Genomic DNA, 27,254 nt, shown 5'->3' with positions numbered 1-27,254 from the left:
TTGTCGGAGGGTGTAACAACACGAACAGGGACGGATTCAAGTTGCACCAGTGGCCCAAAGATGCGAAAGTGGCAAGAAATTGGACGTTTGTTCCGCACACTTTACCGACGAAAGCTATGCTACAACAGAGATGGCAAGAATGTGTGGATATCCTGTGACACTCAAAGCAGATGCATTTCCAACGATAAAGTCAAAGAAATCTGCCGCCAGACCCCCATTGAATCTGCCGGAGTGTGTGAGCAATTCAGGGACAAAGGACCTCGGTAGCACGGCAAGCAATGGCGGCAGTTTGTTCCCGCAGACGAGCGAGCTAAACCCCCTATCGACCCTAGCTTCCCTGGCCTGCTGACATCAACTCCAAAACTGGACAGATCAGCTTTCAGGAAAAGAGAGCGGATGAGGGTATGTCTACAGAATATATTAATTGATGAAAATTGGGCTGTCTGCACTCTCAAAGTGCATGTTGTTGCCAAATGTATTTCATATGCTGTAAACCTAGTTCATAGTTGTTAGTTTCCTTTAATGCCAAACAAACACATACCAATCGTTGGTTAGAAGGCGATCGCCAAATGTGTCCTTTCTCCCGTGTCGCTGGCTGTCGTGTCATTTTTGTCGATTTCGCTTGCATACGGTTCAAACCGATATGGCTCAATAGCTTCAATTTTTTTCTTCAATTTCGTTTTCGCTACCTGCCTCCACACTACAACCATCCGTTTCAATACATGCGTAATCTGTTGAATCGCTTAAGCCGCTGAAATCCGAGTCTGAATCCGAGCTAATGTCGCTATAGCTTGCTGTTCTTTCCGCCATGTTTGTTTGTGTTGGCTTCACTATGTGACGTCACAGGAAAATGTACGGGTGTTTATAACGATGGTTAAAATCAGGCACTTTGAAGCTTTTTTTAGGGATATTGCGTGATGGGTAAAATTTTGAGAAAAACTTCGAAAAATATAATAAGCCACTGGGAACTGATTTTTAATGGTTTTAACCATTCTGAAATTGTGATAATGTTCCCCTTTAAAACCTTTGTTGGATCGGAATCTGGGTTTAACGCAGTTTGTGGAGCTCCCCCTGGTGTTGTTGTTATGGCAGTCATTTATGTTATGGAATTAGTTTGACAAGTACTTCGATATCAGGGAGGTGCTTTAAGACATGGCTAGCGAGCTAGCGGCTTAAGTCCAGCCGCACTTGGCAATGTTTTAGCTACTTCTAAATCACTAATCCTCGCCTCCGTGGCGACAAATAAAGTAAGTATCTTACAAGTATCATCCCTGCAGGACGGGGAATAGCTAAACATGCTTCACTACTTTAATCACCAGGGTTAAAATGTAAACAAACGCCATTGATGGATCGACACCTAACATCCACTGTAATGATACCAAGTACAGAAGCGTATCCAGTCGATACTATTATGATTACGTCGATATTTTTTGGCATCACAACATCTTCTTTCATTTTTATTTTATTTATATGATGTTTATAAACTCAGGAAATATGTCCCTGGACTTAGAATATAATAATAATAATAATAATAATAATACATTTTATTTGGTATAGCGCTTTTCAGGGTACTCAAAGACGCTTTACAGGATAAAAAATATAATATAAAACAGTTCAAAGTAATAATACATAATACTGGAAATATAAAAGCAGTACATAGTAATAATACATAATAACACTGGACATTACGAGAAGTTTAAACTAGTGCGTTTGTCAGTGAATAGTTCCGTGTAATGGAGAGCACAAACAAAGTGCAACTGCAAAAAATACACCATGGGACCAAAGAAAGTTGCGAGTGCCAGAAGGTGAGAAACACTATTGAATTCAAGACTCGTAGCAAATAATGAAGGTGGCGTCCATGTGGCGTCAATAACATAGAAAATGATGGATAAGTTGATTACTATAGCAAAATGGTTGTACAAAGGTCCTGGGTCCAATCCCCGGGCTGGTGGTCTTTCTGTGTGGAGTTTGCATGTTCTCCCCGTGACGGCGTGGGTTCCCTCCGGGTACTCCGGCTTCCTCCCACCTCCAAAGACATGCACCTGGGAATAGGTTGATTGGTAACACTAAATTGGCCCTCGTGTGTGAATGTGAGTGTCAATGTTGTCTGTCTATCTGTGTTGGCCCTGCGATGAGGTGGCGACTTGTCCAGGGTGTACACCGCCTTACGCCCGAATGCAGCTGAGATAGGCTCCAGCAACCCCCTCAACCATGTTCCTTTGGTCTTGTGGGTAGCTTCCGAAGCGTTCTTAATCAAGAAGAACGTGACTTTAATTAGGTTCATCAATGGTGTCGTTCCCTGGCAGAGCGTAATGGCCGACGGGTGATATGACCAATGTATGATCCTGTAACAACTTGCAGGACGATCTGTCCTGATCTTAGGTCATCAACCTGCCAGGGCTTGCAGATGGAAATCAGCTTTTGGCTACAATTTGGCACTTTAATATATTTTATGTTCATTAATGTGGATTTTTCTATGTTACGAATATGTTATAAATATAGCACATGGTGACTTCATAATAGGAGTTTTATTATACATCTATGAACACGCCTATTGGTGTGTTTGGTAGGATTGGCCAAAGTTAAGTAGGAGAAAATGTGGTCTTGTATAAGTTAGTTAATGTCTGTGTGTGGCCCCGTAACAAATGCATCACGTACCGGTCCCCGGACCGGTGGTTGGGGATCACTGCGCTAATAGATGCCCCATTGTTGCAAAAATGGGTTCAGGTGTGGACACATACTTGGTTTGGGGTGCCATGTCATCTGCTGGTGTCGGTCCACTCTGTTTCCTGAGATCCAGGGTCAACGCAGCCGTCTACCAGCAAGTTTTAGAGCACTTCATGCTTCCTGCTGCTGACCTGCTCTATGGAGATGGAGATTTCAAGTTCCAACAGGACTTGGCGCCTGCACACAGCGCAAAATCTACCCGTGCCTGGTTTATGGACCATGGTATTTCTGTTCTAAATTGGCCCGCCAACTCCCCTGACCTTAGCCCCATAGAAAATCTGTGGGGTATTGTGAAAAGGAAGATGCAGAATGCCAGACCCAAAAACGCAGAAGAGTTGAAGGCCACTATCAGAGCAACCTGGGCTCTCATAACACCTGAGAAGTGCCAGAAACTCATCGACTCCATGCCACGCCGCATTAACGCAGTAATTGAGGCAAAAGGAGCTCCAACCAAGTATTGAGTATTGTACATGCTCATATTTTTCATTTTCATACTTTTCAGTTGGCCAACATTTCTAAAAATCTCTTTTTTGTATTAGCCTTAAGTAATATTCTAATTTTGTGACACACGGAATTTTGGATTTTCATTTGTTGCCACTTCAAATCATCAAAATTAAATGAAATAAACATTTGAATGCATCAGTCTGTGTGCAATGAATAAATATAATGTACAAGTTACACCTTTTGAATGCAATTACTGAAATAAATCAAGTTTTTCAAATTCTAATTTACTGGCTTTTACCTGTATATATGTATATATGTATGTGTGTATATGTGTATATATGTGTATATATATATAGGTGTATATATATATATTTATATATATATATATATATATATATATATATATATATATATATATATATATATATATATATATATATATATATATATGTTTTATATTTGTTTTTCTTTTTAATGCCCTTTTTGTCAAAACCTGTTTTTGGTATGGCAAAAATCTCCCCGTGACTGCGTGGGTTCCCTCAGGGTACTCCGGCTTCCTCCCACCTCCAAAAACATGCACCTGGGGATAGGTTGATTGGCAACACTAAATTGGCCCTAGTGTGTGAATGTGAGTGTGAATGTTGTCTGTCTATCTGTGTTGGCCCTGCGATGAGGCGGCGACTTGTCCAGGGTGTACACCGCCTTCCGCCCGAATGCAGCTGAGATATGCTCCAGCACCCCCCGTGATCCCGAAAGGGACAAGTGGTAGAAAATGGATGGATGGATGGGAAAACACAATACGGGCAATATTCTCGCCCCAAGAAATTTCAAAGTGGAATATTTGATGTGAAGTAATTGAAGCCTTAAATCAATCAATCCAATAATTCTTAAAACCATTGCTTTGTGCAATGACAGTTTTTAAAAGTAACAACAAATAAAAATATTGGGAATCCAAAAAGGTCCCACTTATAAAAATGTTAAATAAGTGATTTTTTTTTCTTTTCTTTATTTAACTTCAACTTCAGATCTATCCGTTGATTGTAAGTTTGCCATTATTTTGTTGTTGTTTGTTTTTTGCCTTTTTGTCAAATAAAACGTTGTTTTCTTTATTGCAAACATATAAAGTATCCAATATTGTACCAAAAAAAAAAAAAAAATTCAAAATTGAAATATTTGATTTGAAGTAATTAGAGCTTTAAATAGGTCAATAATCCAAAATAACATAGATTTTGATTCATTATTATTTTTTGAGCAATGACAGTTTTAAAGAAAAAAAACAGCCTGCATGGCTGCTTTGTGTTATTGTAGTAAACATTGCGACTTTTTCTGGTTATATCTCACCTCTTTACTCTTTTACTTCCTTATGGGTTATTTCTTTCTTTTTTTTCTAAATGGACTGTGTGCCTTAGAAAATTAGCTGTGGGCTGCAAATGGCCCGCGGGCCACATATTGGGCACCCCTGCTTTAGATATCCAAGTTTTATTCCTTCAGTATTGTCCCTTGAGAAGGTGCTGTAATAAAAATGACAGCTGAAATGTGAGCGGTGTACTCACTTTTGGGTACAGTGATATGGGAATCACAAACCACTTATATTTCTAAACCGTGTCGCCAATAGAAACGAGATTCAAGCAATTTAATCCGTGCTTGGCACACCCAAAACACCACACATTTGTAACATACCTTTAAAAAAAAACAATACACACCTTTAAGATGACAAATATTTTATAAAAACAACACAATATAATGTACTACTAAAAACTACAGTAGTTTTATGAAGTCGTATTAAAATGATGTACAGCATGGAGAGTGGACTTCTACAGTATCTATTTCGAGATGCTTTTCTGTCAAACACACCATCAGCAGCTTCTCCATATTTTCATGGATAGATTTCTGCTGCTTAGATATACTTTTTTTACGTCCTTGGCTTACATTATTGACTCATGCAAACTCGGAGTGATACGCCCGAACTGCTTTACCAAGTTGACTACACGGAGCATTTCTTTCTTTAATTCGATGAATATCATCTGCTGCTTCTGCTCAGCACTCTCTTTTGCACCTACTTTCTTCCTTCTCAGAGCTATATCGATCTCTCGTAGAGATGCCGATAAATGCTTTAAAATGTAATATCGGAAATTATCGGTATCGTTTTTTTTATTATCGGTATCGTTTTTTTTTTTATTATCGGTATCGTTTTTTTCTTCATTTTTTTAAATTTTTTATTAAATCAACATAAAAAAACACAAGATACACTTACAATTAGTGCACCAACCCCAAAAGCCTCCCTTCCCCATTTACACTCATTCACACAAAAGGGTTGTTTCTTTCTGTTATTAATATTCTGGTTCCTACATTATACATCAATATAGATCAATACAGTCTGCAGGGATACAGTCAATAAGCACACATGATTGTGCGTGCTGCTGGTCCACTAACAGTACTAACCTTTAACAGTTAACTTTACTAATTTTCATAATTACTAGTTATTTTGTAACTGTTTTTATATTGTTGTACTTTATTTTTTATTCAATTTTTATTTTTTATTTTTTTTATGTATTTATCTTATTTTATTTTATTTTATTTTTTAAAAATGACCTTATCTTCACCAGACCTGGTTGTCCATGAAATTAGATTGTTTAAAGGGTTCTTAAAAACCAGGTCCAGTCCAGATTATGTCCAGGGCGGGCTCAGCAACACACACCTTCATTTATGCACACTCAAAATTTGGGAACTTCAATAACAGATTGCATATAATCTGTAAACAAAATTACATTTTCAAAATAAGCATTTGTGTACAGTCCAGACTATGTCCAGGTCGGGCGCAGCAACACACACCTTCATTTATGTACATTCAAAATTAGGGAACACAACAACAGATTGCATATAATCTATAAACAAAATTAAATTTTCAAAATAAGCATTTATGTACAGTTCAAATTATGTACAGGTCGGACTCAGCAACACACACCTTCATTTATGTACACTCAAATTAGGAAACACAACAAAAGATTGCATATAATCTGTTAACAAAATTACATTTTCAAAATAAGCATTTGAGGACTTCCCATCTTTTTTTATGTTTTTTGGCATCATTATCGGTTTCGACCATATCGTTTACGGTATCGGTTTCAAAAAGTAAAATTAATGACTTTTTAAAACGCCGCTGTATGGAGCGGTACATATCCGGTAAAACACGGACGTAGGGAGAAGTACAGAGCAGTTGCGTCTCCCAGTCAGAAGCCCCTCCCCTCTCCCCTCTCCCACACACAACACAGGAGTTGACGACTGCAGCATGAGAGGTTTACTGGCGACGCTTGATGACCTCATCAAACCGCCGCGAGCGGAGCATAACAACAACAAGAGTGTGTTGTTGCCGGTGCTGTAGCCGTAGCTAACAAGCCAGCTCGCTCGGTGACTGACTAACAACACCATGTCCATGGTTTGGGATTATTTTAAAGTGTGTCTGATGAATAAAAATGACTGCAAAAAGTTGGTTATGCGAGGAGGAACCAAGGCGTCTTCCTTTAATACGAGCAATTTGATCTCCCACCTCTTCAAGAATCATAAGGAGATAGACGATGAATACAAGCGGAAGATGGATGACAAGCAAACAGCGAAAAAAAGTAGTACCTCACAGTTGTCACTTAAAGACTCCGCTGGAAAAAAGCAAAAATACAACAAAAACCACCCCAAGGCGAAAGCCCACGTTGCGGTCAGGGACAACGCATGCAGTATGGCAAAAGCTACGGTGGAGTTTGGTGTGGCTAGTCTGCCCTGCATGGCGTACACTTTGCAGCTTGCAGTGAACGGAGCTGCCCTGTCTCAACGCAGCATTTCAGAAGCTCTGACTGACTGGTAGGCCACTTCAAGCACTCACCACCAGCTTGCAGCACATTTGTGTTACTCATACAAATACGTTAGAGCAGGGCAGATTGAGCCAGGTTTATAATTTCCTGCTATACAGTATACCAGACAGCCTTGCACTAAAGGAGGACTATGTAATTGTTTACTTTATTACTCTAGTATACTCTGGACTGAAGCTGTGTGCCTTCATTGTTTTTGTAACTGTTGTTTTGAGGCATGTTTAAAAAAAATAAAAAAATAATGCTCTTTGTGAAAGTCAAAGCATAGTATTTCCCATAGTTGTAGTGGGTATCAGGATTATCTCAGGGAGAGCATGTGTCCCAAAATCCAAGCTGCTGTTTTGAGGCATGTTAAAAAAAAATAATGCACTTTGTGACTTCAATAATAAATATGGCAGTGCCATGTTGGCATTTTTTTTCTATAACTTGAGTTGATTTATTTTGGAAAACCTTGTTACATTGTTTAATGCATCCAGCGGGGCATCACAACAAAATTAGGCATAATAATGTGTTAATTCCACGACTGTATATATCGGTATCGGTTGATATCGGTATCGGTAATTAAGAGTTGGACAATATCGGAATATCGGATATCGGCAAAAAAGCCATTATCTCTATAATATATAATCTCTCGCTAAATTACTGCTCGCGAGTACAACTGGATGTTTTGCTTTTGGATCTGACGGGGTTAAATACGACATGCTCTGCAGCAACTAGCGGTGGGGAGTCTCCTAACCCAAATTTTTGCTCGTCACTTAATCATAAAAATTAGCCAAGAGACAGTTCTTATCCCCCAAAAAACGAGTTAGCATTTGATCCTGAGGTACCACTGTACTGTAATCAGTGTTGGGACAAACGCGTTACTGTAACGCCGTTAGTTTCGGCGGTAACAAGTAATCTAGCGCGTTATTTTTTATATTCAGTAACTCAGTTACCGTTACTACATGATGCGTTACTGCGTTTTTTTACGTTATTTTTTATGTAGTATCGGCTAGAAACAGAAGATCTGAGTGTGTTTTATTGGAGCGCTGCGGTGGAAAAGAAAAGGCGTGCTTTGTGTGGGTGGGGGTGGGGGGGGGGCTCCCATACCGTAGTAGAGGGGCGCAGGGGAGACGTTCCTCCAGGGCCTATGTACTTCGGGGCTAACAACCTTCACTTTACCCGGAAGTGGGTCTTTACAGCTGAGAGTGAATGACAAGGCCGGCGGTTTGTTGCAACTTTGTGACTTTATTGGACGCAGCCATCCACCAAGCTAGAGCACCTGCACGCACTCACTGTTCCCTCACCTCTCTCGCCCACTCACTCACTGATGTTACTCACCTCACATGCTGTCATATCTTAAAGGGCCACACACACACACACACATACGCTACTCTCATAACAACTAACAAGACATCATGGTGAAGCCAGAAGTCGAGTTTCTTAACATGGAGACATTCTCAATACCATTATGTTGCAGCTATTTAAAATAGTTTTGTCAATTTGTTCTGGCCTGAAATAAATTGGCCCTTTGAAACATATCTTTGTCTTTGTGTGTTGTATGTAGACCACTGCTTCCTGAGTTCAGTGATGCAAATGCATGTCAAGTTGATCAACAGATTGTATTGTTCTCCAGTGCAATAAAAGTACTGAAATGAAGGCTAAAAGGGCATTAATGGGAGCCTTTAAAAAAATAAGTAACTAAATAGTTACTTTTCACAGTAACGCATTACTTTTTGGTGTAAGTAGCTAAGTTAGTAACTGAGTTACTTTTGAAATAAAGTGACTAGTAACTGTAACTAGTTACTGGTTTTCAGTAACTAACCCAACACTGACTGTAATACAAGAAGGCAATACTTTCAGTGACCTATTACTACTGTGTAGCAAATATTTATCAAAGACCGTGTTTGTGTGGATGCCACGCAGCTTGGGGACTGAATAAAGAAAACCACCCCCCCGTCATCATCAAAAAGCCATATATTTGGCAAATCATGCAGCCTGCTGGCTATGACTTCTCTTTTCTCACAGCCTTTTGCTTCCACTACTTGAATAAAGCGATCCCCTTGAATGACTTACTCGATTACTAAGGCAGCAAACTCAAATTCATTCAACCAAGAGCCTAGCCAAATATGTTGGGGGGGGGGGGATTTCCCCTCAAAATGTGCAATAGACGATTTAGTTTGTGATAGTCATTTAACAATAAAAACTGGAGATAGTATCTCACATTTATCTCTTACTGCCTTTATTCTACTTCAAGGTTTGACCTGGATCTTTTTCCTTTTATTTACTCTCCTCAAGGTTCATGTATTACAGCGTGGGTTTTGCAAATTAAAACACTAACGCCGTACACAGTTGTGTGTAGCAAGCGGCAAGGGCACCCTGCAAATACGTTTATTGTTTGAACAACAGCCTCCAGTAGACCAATATATGCATTTTTTGCAAAATATGCAGAGGTAAACACAAATGTACTCGAGTAAGAGTACAGTTACTTTACACCCTAAACTAGTGTTGTCCCGATACCAATATTTTGGTACCATTACCGGTACCAAAATTATTTTGGTACTTTTCGGTACTTTTCTAAATAAAGGGGACAACAAAAAATGGCATTATTGGCTTTATTTTAACAAATACATCTTACAGTACATTAAACATCTGTTTCTTATTGCAAGTTTGTCCTTAAATAAAATAGTGAACATACAAGACAACTTGTCTTTTAGTAGTAAGTAAACAAACAAAGGCTCCTAATTTAGCTGCTGACATATGCAGTAACATATTGTGTAATTTTTCATTATATTATTTTGTCAAAATTATTAAGGACAAGTGGTAGAAAATGAATTATTAATCTACTTGTTCATTTACTGTTACTATCTGCTCACTTTCTATTTTAACATGTTCTATATGCACTTCTGTTAAAATGTAATAATCACTTATTCTTCTGTTGTTTGGATACTTTACATTAGTTTTGGATTATACCACAAATTTGGGTATCAATTTGATACCAAGTAGTTACAGAATCAAAGTCCTCATGTGTCCAGGGACATATTTCCTGAGTTCATAAACTTAATATAAATTTTAAAATAATGAAAGAAGATGTTGTGATGCCAAAAAAATTGACGTAATCATAGTAGTATCGAATAGATATGCTACTGTACTTGGTATCATTACAGTGGATGTTAGGTGTAGATCCACCTAACGAACCGGTACTTTTCAGAGACGGTATAGTATTGTAAATAATTAATTAGTATTGCGGTACTCTACTAATACCGGTATACCGTACAACCCTACCCTAAAGTAACTGTACTCTTACTACCACATTTTTTAGACTATAAGGCGCACCAGATTGTAAGGCGCATTAACGGGGTCCTATTATGATTTTTTTTCTACATTTCTACACTTCCTTGTGGTCTATGTAACATCGAATGGTGGTTCTTTGGTCAAAATGTAAAATGATGAAAGATTCTGTTTTATAGACCTTCTTAAAGCCGTTTTCTGATTATCTTTGTAGGATGCGTCCTTTGGTGGTTGGTCTTATATGTTGTTTTCCGTCCCGTATCTTTGAAACGGAAGTAAATGAAGTGGTGGGCCATCAAAGCCTTCTCTGCTGGCCTAACATAACCAGAAATCATGATCATGTTTAAAGATACAACTATTTTTTTATTTACTTTCCCTAAATATCTAAAAGCATTCATATTCCCTTCATGTCAAATTATGCTCGTTCCAGTGCTGGTGTTTTTAGTTTTAGTTTGTATCCAATCAGAATTCAGCTTGCTTATGTTGCCATGCTGTATGAAGTCTGCCAGGGGCCTTCAGAATCAACAATGCGGGCGACATACAGTTGATAGACAGTTTGCGATAGCCAATCAGATCATTGAGTTGTTGTCAGTAAGGCCTTCTAGCTGGCCTCACGTTGAACGTGACATTTACGCGTCCTGTGATTGGATACTCATCGGGACCGTTAGCGGATGAATTTGAGAACACATACAGTTGATAGACAGTTGCGATAGCCAATCAGATCACAAGTTGTTGACAGTAGCCTATCTAAGTAGCCTGATGTTAATGAGACTGTGATTACTCACTTGTCATTCCAAAGTGAGTATCAATTCACAAGTTTCAATTTAACAAGAAGCAGGAAATGTTGTGCCGTAGCCAGACCGGGATAGCAGAGAAGGAGAACAAAACGTTGATTAGGTGGCAGATATACATTTGCAAGGCCATTTTCAAGAAGGATATTTAAAGAGAAACTACATCTTGTGAGACGATGTCGGCCAACCCCGGAAGCGAGCTCAGCTGTTCTGCCGATCAAATGGGGAAATGCTCGCCATTTACACTCGAATCAGCCGACGACAAGGGGTACTACTGGCTTATATTACGTCAAATAGCGAGTTCAAATATTGAATTTTTTTCACTTTTAATATGTTTTTTGCAATTTTGATTTTGACAGTTCCACACAAGATATGTTTTAATTGCTGATGCGTTTTAATTAAATGCGCCAGAAAATAACCTGTTTTGTACACTGTTGAGGTGTTTCAATGGACAGTAGGGCGTAAATGTGTTCCTGTATAGTATTTCTCCAGCAATGGTCATGTGGTGACATCAATTATGGTATTTAGAGAGGTAATCATTGAAGTCGGACATCACTGAAGGCCTAGGTGGGAAACGCACGGCCCACCACTGACCAAACCAATATGGCTACTCATGTGCAGCAAACTATCTGAGTACGCAAGGGGCCTAGATCTTACCGCTAAAAGCGGATATGAGGAAAAAAATAAAACTGTGCAATGGACTCTATCCCTATTCGTTATCAAAAAAAGATTTGTCGAGTGATATTAAGGATTATTTGTTAGCCACAATTCCCAGATATATCGAATTATCTGGCGCTCAAGACATCATTCTACACGACAAAACGGATGACAAGCAACTTATTTGTGTGTAGATGGGTCAAGGAAATTGGTATCAAGACTCTCCCGGGTAACGTTGCATGTCATGATTTAACTTTGCGTCTACAGCCATGTTTGTTGCTGTTGCACAAGCCGTTTTACGAGTAGGCATGTTTTTACCTGTCTTTATCAAAATATATCAATAGGTCATACTTGCCAATCCTCCCGGATTTTCCGGGAGACTCCCGAAATTCAGCGCCTCTCCCGAAAACCTCCCGGGACAAATTTTCTCCCGAAATTCTGGCGGAGCTGGAGGCCACGTCCCCTCCAGCTCCATGCGGACCTGAGTGACGTGTTGACAGCCTGTTCACACGTCCGCTTTCCCACAATATAAACAGCTAATGATCGAGGGCGAGTTCTTGGTTTCTTATGTGGGTTTATTGTTAGGCAGTTTCATTAACGTCCTCCCAGCGCGGTAACGACACACAACAACAGCAGTCAAGTCTTCGTCTACCGTAAAGCAGTTCGTCTGCCGTAAACAGCAATGTTGTGACACTTTTAAACAGGACAATACTGCCATCTACTGTACATGCATATGTGACCCACCCATAATGTGTCACATTTTTGTGTTGATTTATTTATTTTATTTTGTGGTTTGAATTCGTTTTTGGAGCTGTCATTACATATTTATCAGTATTCACATTGGTCAGTAGGGGGCAGTAGGGCGTTTCTTCCCAATTGAATGCTATCACCTGCAGACCGGAAGTGTCTTGTCATTCTGATGAGCGCGACCAGTCTGTGAACAATTGAAACGTCCTGTGTGCTTTTTCGTCCTGTATAACAGGTTAGTTTTGGTGAATCAACTCACTGAATAATATCCATGTGATCTTTATAAGTTTAAGTACACATTCTGATGGTTGAACCTAACTCTAAAGTGTTTGTGAGTTGTAGTTTGTATTTGTGAATGAATCCAGTGCACAGCTGCAGTAATCAATACAAAAAGGCGACGTGAGTGCGCAATGTTTATATAGGAACTTCTGATCCTAATTCAGACTCCCAAATTAGAGCTCCCGTTTTCTTATTGATTTTATAATGTATATTTGTATAATGTGTGTGTTCTGAAATAGTGACAGAGAATAGAACAAGGATGGACAATTCAACCCTTAACTCAACAATGAGTAGATGAGTGTTGTGTGTGTATATGTGTAAATAAATGAACACTGAAATCCAAGTATTTCCTTTATTTATATATGTATATATATATATATATATATATATATACATACATATATATATATATATATATATAAATATATATATATATATATATATATATATATATATATATATATATATAAATATATATATATGTGTGTGTGTAATAAAATATATATATATAGCTAGAATTCACTGAAAGTCAAGTATTTCTTATATATATATATATCTTAACCACGCCCCCAACCACGCCCCCCGCCCCACCCCCAAACACGCCCCCACCCCCCACCTCCCGAAATCGGAGGTCTCAAGGTTGGCAAGTATGCAATAGGTATCAACATTGCGTATGTGCTGAAAGCTTCATTTATGATTGCTGCCTTTGGTTTTGCTGACATTTGCTTTCTTTTACTGAGACTCGCCGAGTTGGTGCTTTACGAAACACTTGTAGCTAAAATGCGTTCTAAGAACTCAGAAACAAGACAAAATACAAATAATATCAAGACAATACTCAATACTCAATCTGCTCCATTGGACTGGAGTGCGTGCCACTTTTCATGTTGTTTTACATAAAATCTTTTCCAATTACCTCTCGAGATCTTTAGAGCGTGCCAAAAACTTTTGCGGCGGATTAATAATAAATAGAGGATTTTGTTTGGTGTAGAAACTTATATGTGCGAATGCTTGGGCATTGACACGATTAATGTATCATAAGATTTTTTTTTGTTAAAAATACAGCCAGTAATGAAACTTTGGTAACACTTTAGTATGGGGAACATGTATTCACCATTAATTAGTTGCTTAGTAACACGCAAATTAGTAACATATTGGCTCTTAATTAGTCATTATTAAGTACTTGTTAATGCCTTACATACTTGCCAACCTTGAGACCTTTGAATTCGGGAGATTGGGGGGGGTTGGTGATAGCGGGGGTGTATATTGTAGCCCGGAAGAGTTAGGGATGCAAGGGATTCTGGGTATTTGTTCTGTTGTGTTTATGTTGTGTTACGGTGCGGATGTTCTCCCGAAATGTGTTTGTCATTCTTGTTTGGTGTGGGTTCACAGTGTGGCGCATATTTGTAACAGTGTTAAAGTTGTTCATACGGCCGCCCTCAGTGTGACCTGTATGGCTTTTGATCAAGTATGCCTTGCAGTCACTTTCGTGTGTATGCAGAAGCCACATACAAAATTTGACTTGGACAGCACGCTGTTTGTATGGTGAAAAAGCGGATGCGTCGACAGGTTGTAGAGGACGCTAAAGGCAGCGCCATCACGGCACGCCCTTAACATTTTTATCGGGGTGAAAATCGGGAGAATGGTTGCCCCGGGAGATTTTCAGGAGGGCCACTGAAATTCGGGAGTCTCCCGGAAAAATCGGGAGGGTTGGCAAGTATGATGCCTTATTCTATTATACAACCAGTAAGCCATTAACTAAGAGTCTTCCCTCAATAACCTCAGAATTATTGCTTATTAATAACCCTAACCCTTTTATGATCCCCTAGTGTCCAAATAAGTCTAAATTAAGTCTTTGTTACTTTAATAAGCAACTAATTAATGGTGAATATGTCTCCCATACTAAAGTGTTACAGAAAATGGTTGTGGTCCCCTTTTATTTTGAAAAGTATAAAAATATTGAAATAAATGTTGCTATTGGTAGCAAAATATTGGTATTGAGTGGTACATTTGTTCTGTTCAACATAAATTGGTGAAGTGAAATGAATAGAAGATACCTGGAGAAATGGTGGCATTAAAAAAGCTCTGCTTATTTCCTTTTCGAACATCACATATCGAACAAATAAAAGTTATGGAACTATTTCCAAAGTAAAACTTTGCTAATAATGTTCCAAATAACTGTACACCACTCTGCCGTGGAGCGTGAACTTAACTTAAAAAGACATAAAATTGTTTTTCCAAGGTAGAAAATTGGCCACGGATTGTTTTGAGACCTTGGAATTGATAAAAGGTCAAAAAACAATCAAAACACAATTCACCCCTTGACTAGAAAACTTAAAAAAAACAAAAACTTCTGGATAATTTATCTATCCTGCATCCCCGTGAACACATCCATTGTGGTCCTCACCTTTCTCAATTGTATTGTGACTTTGATCGTTGCACATTCATGGGAAAAAAACTTGTCATTCTTTTTGTTGTAGGCCTTCGACGCATTCATCTACATCTTCTTTGCATTGGAGATGGTGGTGAAGATGGTGGCTCTCGGTATCTTTGGTCGCCACTGTTACCTGGGCGACACCTGGAACCGGCTGGACTTCTTCATCGTCATGTCTGGGTGAGCTGCAGCACACAAGCAGGAATAGACCGGGGCCTCATTTTCACAAACGATTTGAACTGTGCCAGTAAAAGCTTGACCGGGTTTTTTAACGATCTTTACCCAGGCCATCTATTGTTTGCAGAAGTGTACATCATCCTGTTTATTATAGAGAAGCATTGTAAGACCAGCGGGGGTGCTTAGATGGAAAGCAAAACATCTCGGTCTGTGATAAACTCGTTTTTGTACTGGAAAAGTCTTACAGTTTTGAGGAAAAAAGACTTACTATATTTTCCGTACCATAAGGCGCACCAGATTATAAGGCGCACTGCAGAGGAATGGTCTATTTTCGATATTTTTACATATATAAGGCGCACCGGATTATAGGGCGCATTAAAGGAGTCATATCATTTTTATTTTTTTTCTAAATGGAAAACACTTCCTTGTGGTCTACATAACATGTAATGGTGGTACTTTGGTCAAAATGTTGCATGGATTATGTTTTACAGATCATCTTCAAGCCGCTTTCTGACAATAGCTTTCGGATGCGTCGTTTTGTGGGCGGTCTTCTTTACGTGGCTCACCTTCGGCAGCGTCTTCTCCCCGTCTTCTTTGTTGTAGCGGTGTAGCGTGCAAGGACGGGGGTGGAAGAAGTGTCAAAAGATGGAGCTAACTGTTTTAATGACATTCAGACTTTACTTCAATCAATAACGGAGCAGCATCTCTTCATACGGAAATAACAACAAATGTGTCCCGTGAAAAAACGTCCGACCCGAACTCTAATAACTACAGTTCCTTGGGTGAATAATGTAAACTCACTACACCGGTATGTTTTAGCGCTTTCATGGCGAGTTTACTGACAGATATAAGTAAGAACTTTACACTACTTTATATTACAAATGGCAAGAGCGGACAATGAATGTCACATAACAAGAAGATGGGCTTCTTCTTTTTCTCTATCGACTATGTCGTCGGTGAGGACTACAAAGGCGGAAACGCACATTTTTTCAGATTCATGCAGATCTCAAATACAGATCAGCATGTGCCAGAAGGTAGGAAAAATTGCTTTTGCATAATATTGCAAAACAAAACGCCAGATACCTTATACACACATAATAATACTCCTATGTTTAATGCCCCGACAATCCACCAAGTGTAGCCGCTTCATAGCTGACCAAAGTCGTACTAAAACATTTTGATAGATTTTTGAGCGGCATGTGTAATGTTTTATATTTTCAATGGAACATATAAAATGTTGGTGTTGTTTACTTGAGTCATATTGCCATCATACCTCTTACCACGTATCTCTTATGTGTGACTGCCATCTACTGGTCACACTTATAATTACACCATGTACCAAGTCAAATGGCATCGAGGTCGGTGAGCAAAACCAGAATTATTCCGTACATTAGGCGCACCGGGTTATTGGGCACACGAGTTTTGAGAAAAATAAAGGATTTTAAGTGCGCCTTATAGTCTGGAAAATATAGTACTAGATATTTGGAAATAACCCGTTACCAGAGCTGTGCTGGCAAACGGTTCAAATGTTTATTTAGATTAATCACAGATTGTGACAGCGTCTCTCTGTCATTTGGGTTCCATGGACCACCAAGGACTGACATGACTGCAAGCAGCGTTGACTTTGTTTATTTTTCAATCAAACTCAGTCTCAGGTCGGGTCGCTTTTCAGCTCCTTCCTTCTCCACTGCTCGCTCTTCGGTCCGCTTTTCAGTCGGCCGCGTCTTCGTTTGCCTCTTGCTCTCTGTCTCTTGTGTGCTGCCGGCTCTCCAACTCCCTATGCTGCCCCGTCGTTCTCGGCTGCCGCCCTTTTGCACACTTGAAGGAGATTATATAATTGTGCCCAGGTGGGCGATCCACGCACCTGATACTTGTTACGGCGTCGACCCCGTCGTGCCCCGCCTCGCCGCCGGCCACGCCTCCTCGCCGCCATCTTGGAGTCGGCCCCGGCGTGCCCTGCCTTGCTGTCGGTCTGCCGGCCACGCCTCCCCACACATATTAATTTTCATTAATTACGATTAAATGGGTTGTTCACCCCAGCATATCACCCCTGTTCTGCAGCAACTCCACTGGCTACCCATCAAACATCGCATCCACTTTAAAATAATTCTCCTCTCTTTCAAAGCCATCCATAACCTCTCTCCATCATATCTCTCTGACCTGATCCATGTCGCCACACCCTCACGTTCCCTAAGATCCTCTTCATCCATCCATCCATCTCACTGTCCCTTTATTTAAACTGTCCACCATGGGTGCCTGAGCTTTCAGCCACTATGCCCCACATCTTTGGAACTCTTTACCACCAGACCTTTGCAACTTAGATTCAATATCCCTCTTCAAATCAAGACTCAAAACACACCTATTCCTGACTGCTTATTCATTGTAATCATCTTTTCTTTTCTCTTTGTTGTTATTGTTGTTGTTTTTATCCAATTTGATTTTATTGTTGTGATTTTGTACGGTGTACTTGAGTGCCCAGAAAGGCGCCTTATAAATACAATTTATTATTATTATTATTGTTGTTTGCAACTTGCTCAAAACTACATTACCAAAAAATATAAAACGTAAACATATATTTCCTTCCTATATTTACCTTCCTGGTAAGGTCTATTCAGGTGTACTGGAGAGGAGGCTATGCCTGATAGTCGAACCTCGGATTCAGGAGGAACAGTGTGGTTTTTGTCCTGGTCGTGGAACTGTGGACCAGCTCTATACTCTCGGCAGGGTCCTTGAGGGTGCATGGGAGTTTGCCCAACCAGTCTACATGTGCTTTGTGGACTTGGAGAAGGCATTCGACCGTGTACCCCAGGAAGTCCTGTGGGGAGTGCTCAGAGAGTATGGGGTAACGGACTGTTGTGGCGGTTCGCTCCCTGTATAATCAGTGTCAGAGCTTGGTCCGCATTGCTGGCAGTAAGTCGGACCCGTTTCCAGTGAGGGTTGGTCTCCGCCAGGGCTGCCCTTTGTCACCGATTCTGTTCATAACCTTTATGGACAGAATTTCTAGGCGCAGTCAGGGCGTTGAGGCTATCTGGTTTGGTGGCTGCAGGATTAGGTCTCTGCTTTTTGCAGATGATGTGGTCCTGATGGCTTCATCTGGCCAAGATCTTCAGCTCTCACTGGATCAGTTCGCAGCCGAGTGTGAAGCGACTGGGATGGGAATCAGCACCTCCAAGTCCGAGTCCATGGTTCTCGCCCGGGAAAAGGGTGGAGTGCCATCTCCGGGTTGGGGAGGAGCTCTTGCCCCAAGTAGAGGAGTTCAAGTACCTCGGAGTCTTGTTCACGAGTGAGGGAAGAGTGGATCGTGAGATCGACAGGCGGATCGGTGCGGCGTCTTCAGTAATGCGGACGCTGTATCGATCCGTTGTGGTGAAGAAGAAGGAGCTGAGCCGGAAGGCAAAGCTCTCGATTTACCGGTCGATCTATGTTCCCATCCTCACCTATGGTCATGAGCTTTGGGTCATGACCGAAAGGACAAGATCACGGGTACAAGCGGCCGAAATGAGTTTCCTCCGCCGGGTGGCGGGGCTCTCCTTTAGAGATAGGGTGAGAAGCTCTGTCATCCGGGGGGAGCTCAAAGTAAAGCCGCTGTTCCTCCACATCGAGAGGAGCCAGATAAGGTGGTTCGGGCATCTGGTCAGGATGCCACCTGAACGCCTCCCTAGGGAGGTGTTTAGGGCACGTCCGACCGGTAGGAGGCCACGGGGAAGACCCAGGACATGTTGGGAAGACTATATATCCCGGCTGGCCTGGGAACGCCTCGGGATCCCCCGGGAGGAGCTGGACGAAGTGGCTGGGGAGAAGGAAGTCTGGGTTTCCTTGCTTAGGCTGCTGCCCCCGCGACCCAACCTCGGATAAGCGGAAGAAGATGGATGGATGGATGGAACATATATTTTTTAATGTCTATATATTTCACAATTACTAATACAGCAGGAATATTCAACAACGTTGTTTTGATGGCCACATTTCCAGAACATTTACGGACGGGTTTAGATTAAACTTTCAAAAAGTGTCAGAGATGGGATGAGGAACAAGTGATTAGATTTTGAGAATGTTCCAGATCATCCGTAGGATTTCTTATTATCGTGAAATCAGGCTTGGCGGAGGTCTGCGCCCTCCAACTGCTTTTCGAGTTTGGTTCTCCAGCCTAGCCAGACACTACCTGGACACGCTTTCCAATGCCAGAGATGTTTCAGGGATTTTTTTTTGTAATTCTGCGCGATGGATGGGTCAATTTTGTTCAACATTTTTATCCAGTTAATAGTGATGATGGATTAATCCACATTAAAGTGTTAAATTTGACAGACCTAAAAAAAAAAGTAATGAGTTTAGATGATGTATCACCATTGGAACCAACAATAAGTGGCCCAGGTAAGTGTGTGCTGGTGTGATGGATCAGCAGAGTACATCAGACAAGGTAGAGAGAGGTAAGGTGAAGGAACATTAGTCTTCATTTGAACTGTGGACGCCCATTGTGTGTTTGTGCCTTTAAACCCTGTAGCGTTCTGCCATGGAACTAGTAGGTAAAATCACTAAATTACTCAATTAGTATGTCATCATATGCCCTCTGAGATAGTTTAATCTGCATATTTACATGTTTGGACAACTGGACCTACCTTCATTTCAACTCCACACCTTAGATTAGGCTAAATTACTTTGACCAAATCTTCCCTCTTTTGCCATAATCTTCTGTTTTGCATTTGGTTAATATTTTTTTTTTAATCCAAGCACATTAGTTCACACTGTCATCCTTGAATAGAATGTGTTTCTCATACTGAAATTGCCATATTATCATACGGCAATATTTACAGCCGCATATAAAATTTGGTTTTTGATCTACTTTTTCATTGAAGTTCAACTACATTTATTGCCAATTATGCAGGAAAAGTACTTTTTTCCCGGAGAACATTGACTTTAATGGACACTTTGAAGAAAGCACACTGCTAATTTGACACCTAAGTCCCTACAGTTTTGACGTTTGAAGACAGCTTCTTTTTCTCGGCTGTCAAAGTTGGGTCTTCCTCATTGTAGAACTCTCCGGAGGTGTTTCCATTTTTAGCGCAATATTGCAGAAAATATGATGAAGCAGGAAAACAGACAGGAGTATGAGAAATAATCCTAAGAAGGGGGCTTTAGGCCAGGGATATTCAACTAAGTTGTTAACCACTGCCTCCATGGAAATGCCCCCCTCTACCTCAAAGAACTACTCACCCCCAAATCCTCCACACGACACCTCCGCTCCAGACAGGCTAACCTAAGCTACGAACAATGGGAGACCAGGCTTTCTGCGCCGCCGCTCCCAGTCTGTGGAACGCTCTCCCTGACCACCTGAGGGCACCACCGACTGTGGATGCTTTTAAAAAAGGCTTAAAAACCCTTATTTTTAAAAAAGCCTTTTATTTGTAAAAAGCACTTTACATTGAGTAAACACCCTCAATGTATTGTATTAAAAAAATAAAAAGTTAATAAAAAATAACTACAAATAAAAACTAGAACAGCCAAATAGCTAGAACTAGTATTCATATATCTAAAAAAAAAGAAGGCTTTTTTAAAAATAAGGTTTTTTAAGCCTTTTTTAAAAGCATCCACAGTCTGTGGTGCCCCCAGGTGGTCAGGGAGAGCGTTCTACAGACTGGGAGCGGTGGAGCAGAGAGCCCGGTCTCCCATTGTTCGTAGCTATAGTTATGTTTGTAATCTACACTTGACATCCACTGTAATGATACCAAGTACAGGAGAGTATCTAGTTGATACTACTATGATTACATCGATATTTTTTAGCATCACAAAAATCGTCTTTCCTTTTTTTTTTTTAGATATATGCATACTAGTTTTAGCTATTTGGCTGTTCTAGTTTTTATTTTTATTTATTTTTTATTATCTTTTTATTTGTATTTTTTTAATACACTTTAGCACTTTGAGGTTGTTTATTCAATGTAAAGTGCTTTTTACAAATAAAATGTATTATTATTATTATTATTATTATTGTTTTGGGGGCCAAGTTTCAAGAAAGCTAAGGACCGGGAGACCGGACTTCTCCCTGCACCTTTGGTTTTAATTCGTATATTCAGTGGACCCAGCTTCCTCTACAGTACACATTTGATTTCGGTCTATTCATTTTGTCAGACATTTTTACAGAAGCGCTGTGCTGTTTTTTTTTTGTTTTGTTTTGTTTTTAAAAAGATAATCAAAGTCTCTCATAAACTTATTTTAATACAATGATTATGTCTCGTATTTATTATTGTACAACATGTTGGTCCCAGGCAAGCAAAATGACACTGAGGCCATTGGAAACCTTGCACAAACAATCGCTCCAAATCCTTTGACCGAAAACCACAACACCACCATCACTCTTTAGTTCTCCAAAAATATAGATCGTTAAATTTTGCTAATTTTTAAAAATTAGTATCAATAAGAATGGCCCATCGAATCCTAAATAACACTGCACCAGCGCCACTTAAGCATTTTGTCCAGTTTACATCCGCTGTGACAACTAGAAACACACAAGCCTCCAACAGAGGGGGAATGTAGCGTACCCAGATGTAAAACCTATTTTGCACAATAATAATAATAATAATAATAAGAATAAGAATAAGAATAAGTATGTGTCAATGAAAGGGCATTTTATGACTTTTCTTAATTTGATTACATGCTATAGTATAATTGTATTGTTATAATTGTATTGCATGATTTTTGTATCTCTTTAAAGGCCTACTGAAACCCACTACTACCGACCACACAGTCTGATAGTTTATATATCAATGATGAAATCTTAACATTGCAACACGGCCGGGTTAGCTTACTAAAAGTGCAATTTTAAATTTCGCGCAAAATATCCTGCTGAAAACGTCTCGGTATGATGACGACAGCGCGTGACGTCACGGATTGTAGAGGACATTTTGGGACAGCATGGTGGCCAGCTATTAAGTCTTCTGTTTTCATCGCAAAACTCCACAGTATTCTGGACATCTGTGTTGGTGAATCTTTTGCAATTTGTTCAATGAACAATGGAGACAGCAAAGAAGAAAGCTGTAGGTGAGAAGTGGTGTATTGCGGCAGATGTTGTGCCGGATAGCGCACCCCCGCTGTAGAATGCACCCCCTGACTGTTGTGCCGGATAACACAGCCGGTGTTTCATTGTTTACATTCCCGAAAGATGACAGTCAAGCTTTACCATTGGCCTGGGGAGAACTGGGACAACAGAGACTCTTTCCAGGAGGACTTTGAGTTGGATGCGCAGACGCGGTACCGTGAGTACACATGCAGCTGCGGCTTCCAAACATTTGATCGCTTGCCCGTACGTGCGTGCCGCTATGTGCATGTCACGTACGTAACTTTGGGGACTTTGGGGAAATATATGTGCTGTATGAACTTTGGGGAGGTGAATGGTACTTTGGGCTGTGGGATTGAGTGTGTTGTGCAGGTGTTTGAGTTGTATTGGCGGGTTATATGGACGGGAGGGGGGAGGTGTTTGTTATGCGGGATTCATTTGTGGCATATTAAATATAAGCCTGGTTGTGTTGTGGCTAATAGAGTATATATATGTCTTGTGTTTATTTACTGTTTTAGTCATTTCCAGCTGAATATCAGGTCCCACCCGCCTCTCACAGCATATTCCCTATCTGAATCGCTCCCACTGCCCTCTAGTCCTTCACTCTCACTTTCCTCATCCACGAATCTTTCATCCTCGCTCAAATTAATGGGGAAATCGTCGCTATCTCGGTCTGAATCGCTCTCGCTGCTGGTGGCCATGATTGTAAACAATGTGCGGATGTGAGGAGCTCCACAACCGGTGACGTCACGCGCATATCGTCTGCTACTTCCGGTACAGGCAAGGCTTTTTTATCAGCGACCAAACGTTGAGAACTTTATCGTCGATGTTCTCTACTAAATCCTTTCAGCAAAAATATGGCAATATCGCGAAATTATCAAATATGACACATAGAATGGACCTGCTATCCCTGTTTAAATAAGAAAATCACATTTCAGTAGGCCTTTAATTTAGGTAGTCAGGGACTGCAGATGGAAATGATCTATTTAGCATTAATATAGTGCAGAACATATCTGTCTTTGAGCTTAATGTTTCTGTGCATTGTCCCTTCAAATAAAGACTAAACTAATAAACTGTACTCGCCGGCCACCAGTTAAATAGCCCAACTGATGAAAAAGAGAGGACCTTAAATGGAACCTACTTCTATAAATAAATAAGTTGGACAAATGACCACTGACTGCAATCTACAGCAATACTTTGGTTACATGAATCACATTCCGAAAAACTAATGTAACTGACTTGGGCCCCTTCTACCGGCTAAGGTTATCCCACCTAACCTTATCCTTGTCCAGACACACACAATGGTCGTTTAAGACTTAGGCTAAATAATTATTAGTTTAAGGGGTTATATAGCTTTGTGTAGACACAGCCTGAAAGGGTTGATTTGAGGGACACCTGAGTTGTGTAAATCACAAGTGATAAATGTTTGCGAGTGAGATTGAAATGTCAATGTGAGGATCTGCCCATGGGTTTACATCGGTCCGAGTTCCTATACAACAGGAGCACTCTAGTGTTTTTAGAAAACATTTTTTTTCGCAAAAATGATTGTCTCCCAACTGAACTGAACCCCGGGGGCAGACATGGTGTCATTCCCAGGCCTGATTCGGCCCTGGGCTGCCAGTTCAATAGCTGTCCACTAATAACCCTCCAAAACAATACTTCAGTAAACGCGCAAAGACAAAATACTGAGGCACAGCTGTGTTCTTCATTATATTTACTCCTCCAGATGTCCCCGCAGATGCAATTTGATCACTAATCCCTGCAATCGTGAAAGGGTTTGTGGGTGTTATGTGTAAAAGATGTTGTCACTCACTATCATCCACTCGGGTGACATAAAACACCAATGCAATATACGTGGCATCGTGCTCAACACAAGAAAGCAAGTATGTCCTTCTTCGTTTAACAACTCCCTTTTGACGCCGTAGCCCTTATTCAGGATCCCAGCTGCCCACGTTCAATTAGTGGCGCGCAGATATGGTTGTGTCTGAGGTGGGTGGAAATGGCTGGCCCCAAAACAACACTTCGGCTCTTCTTCAGTCTGTGACAGTTCCATCGAGCCGCAGCGTGTCGCATGGCGCGGTAACATTTTAGCACAACGCTGGGACTTGCATGGCGACACACTCGCCACGGGAGCAGTTTAGGTAATGCAAGAGTTTACCGGAAGAATTGGCAGTGTTCCAAAGGAAGGTGGACAGAAATGCGCTGGGGTTTTGGTGGAAGCAAGCAAAACACGGATTAAATGGACAGAGCGTCTAAACCAGGGGGCCTGGCTGTATATATATATATATATATATATATATATATATATATATATATATATATATATATATATACATATATATATATATATATACATACATATATATATATATATATATATATATATATATATATATATATATATATATATATATGTATATATATATATATGTGTGTATATATATATATATATATATATATATATATATATATATATATATATATATATATATATATATATGTGTATGTATATATATGTGTATGTATATATATGTATATGTATATATATACCGTATTTTCCGCACCATAAGGCGCCCTGGGTTAAAAGCCGCGCCTTCAATGAACGGCATATTTCAAAACTTTGTCCACCAATAAGCCGCCCCGTGTTGTAAGCCGCATCTAACTGCGCTAAAGGAATGTCAAAAAAACAGTCAGATAGGTCAGTCAAACTTTAATAATATATTAAAAACCAGCATTCTAACAACTCTGTTCACTCCCAAAATGTACGCAAATGTGCAATCACAAACATACGTATATCAACATGGACAGAGCTGCGTGAAAAAAGCCACCCGGCCTCTTCGCGTAAACTTAAACTTACCTTAACCACTCGCTCATCTTTTCTTCATCCATCCCTTCGAGTTAGCTTTTATGATGACGCCGGCTGGAAAGGTCTCTTTTGGCAAGGTCTTCCTTTTGAATATCACCATGGGTGGAAGTTTCATTAGCATGGCAAGCTAGAACCACAGTGAAGGATGACTTCTCATTCCCTGTGCTGCGAATATTCACCGTACGTGCTCCCGTTCCACAGTGCGGTTCACAGGAATATCAGTTGCTGTGAAATACGGTAGTAATCCGTGTGCGGATGGAGAGATTGCGTCTTTTCATGAACCGGATCCTTGTCGCTTAGTAGGAGCCATTTTGTGGTCTTTACAGATGTAAACAGGAAATGAAACGTACGGTGATATCCGCGCGTTTTTTCTTCTTCTTCCGGGGGCGGGTGGTTGCTTACAGTAGAAGAAGAAGCGCTTCCTGTTCTATGGGGGCGGGTGCTTACCTTGGCGGTTGCTTGCGTAGAAGAAGAAGCGCTTCCTGTTCTACTGGGAAAAAAGATGGCGGCTGTTTACCTAAGTTGCGAGATCGAAACTTTATGAAAATGAATCTTAATATTAATCCATATATAAAGCGCACCGGGTTAAAAGCCGCACTGTCAGCTTTTGAGTAAATTTGTGGTTTTTAGGTGCGGCTAATGGTGCGGAAAATACGGTATATGTATGTATATATATATATATATATATATATATATATATATATATATATATATATATATATATATATATATATATATATATATATATATATATATATATATATATATATGTATGTATGTATGTATATATATATATATATATATATATATATATATATATGTATGTATGTGTATATATATATATATATGTATGTATATATGTATGTATGTATGTATGTGTATATATATATATATGTATATATGTATGTATGTATGTATGTATGTATATATATATATATATATATATGTATGTATGTATGTATGTATATGTATGTAAATATATATAATATATATATATATGTATGTATATGTATGTATGTATATGTATGTAAATATATATAATATATATATATATATGTATGTGTATGTATATATATATATATATATATATATATATATATATATATATATATATATATATATATATATATATGTATATACATTGTGTTTTTAATACGTTTTGACATTTAACATTGTCACGTTATCGATGGGAAAATTCATTTTTAGACAATATGATTTGCCTGAGTGGCTAGGAGACACCAAGAGCAACAAGCGGTAGAAAATGGATTAGAAAGGAAAGATTTAAAAAAACATTTTTTTTTTAAATAAATAAAAAAATAACACTTTTTTTTTTTAACTTGGGACTTCCCGTGGGCCGTATTTTGGATGCTGGGGGGCCGTAGTTTGGGGACCCCTGGTCTAAACATTATAGTCCGGCTCAGGTTGTACGGTATACCAGTATTAGTATAGTACCGCGATACTAATGAATCATTTTCGGTACTATACCGCCTCTGAAAAGTACCGGTCCGTGAATAATAATAATAATAATAATAATAATAGATTTTATTTGTAAAAAGCACTTTACATTGAGTAAACAACCTCAAAGTGCTAGAGTGTATTAAAAAAATAAAAATAAAAAGTTAATAAAAAATAAATAAAAATAAAAACTAGAACAGCCAAATAGCTAGAACTAGTATGCATACATCTTAAAAAAAAAAGTTTTTTTTTTTAAAATAATGTTTTTTAAGCCTTTTCGAAAAGCATCCACAGTCTGTGGTTCCCTCAGGTGGTCAGGGAGAGCGTTTTACAGACTGGGCGCGGCGGAGCAGAAAGCCCAGTCTCCCATTGTTCGTAGCTAAGCTGAATCTACACTTGACATCCACTGTAATGATACCAAGTACAGGAGAGTATCTAGTTTATACTACTATGATTACATCGATATTTTTTTAGAATCACAAACATCGTCTTTCCTTTTTTTTTT

The 27,254-nt window shown here is 39.6% G+C and overlaps 1 protein-coding gene across 2 annotated transcripts in view; it reads left to right on the top strand.

The window, feature by feature from the left end:
* The window catches only part of cacna1ia (calcium voltage-gated channel subunit alpha1 Ia), a 352,101-nt gene that overhangs the window by 22,553 nt on the left and 302,294 nt on the right, over positions 1 to 27,254 (top strand). For both annotated transcript variants that reach the window (XM_072915676.1, XM_061974102.2), the window contains exon 2: positions 15,253 to 15,386. In XM_072915676.1, coding sequence (XP_072771777.1) covers positions 15,253 to 15,386 — 134 coding nt within the window. The remainder of the gene's footprint in view (positions 1 to 15,252; positions 15,387 to 27,254) is intronic.

Source organism: Nerophis lumbriciformis, linkage group LG22, assembly GCF_033978685.3.
Source record: "Nerophis lumbriciformis linkage group LG22, RoL_Nlum_v2.1, whole genome shotgun sequence".
Taxonomy (NCBI): Eukaryota; Metazoa; Chordata; class Actinopteri; order Syngnathiformes; family Syngnathidae; genus Nerophis; species Nerophis lumbriciformis.
The sequence above is the reverse complement of the archived record's forward strand: the minus strand, read 5'-3'. Positions and strand labels throughout refer to the sequence as shown.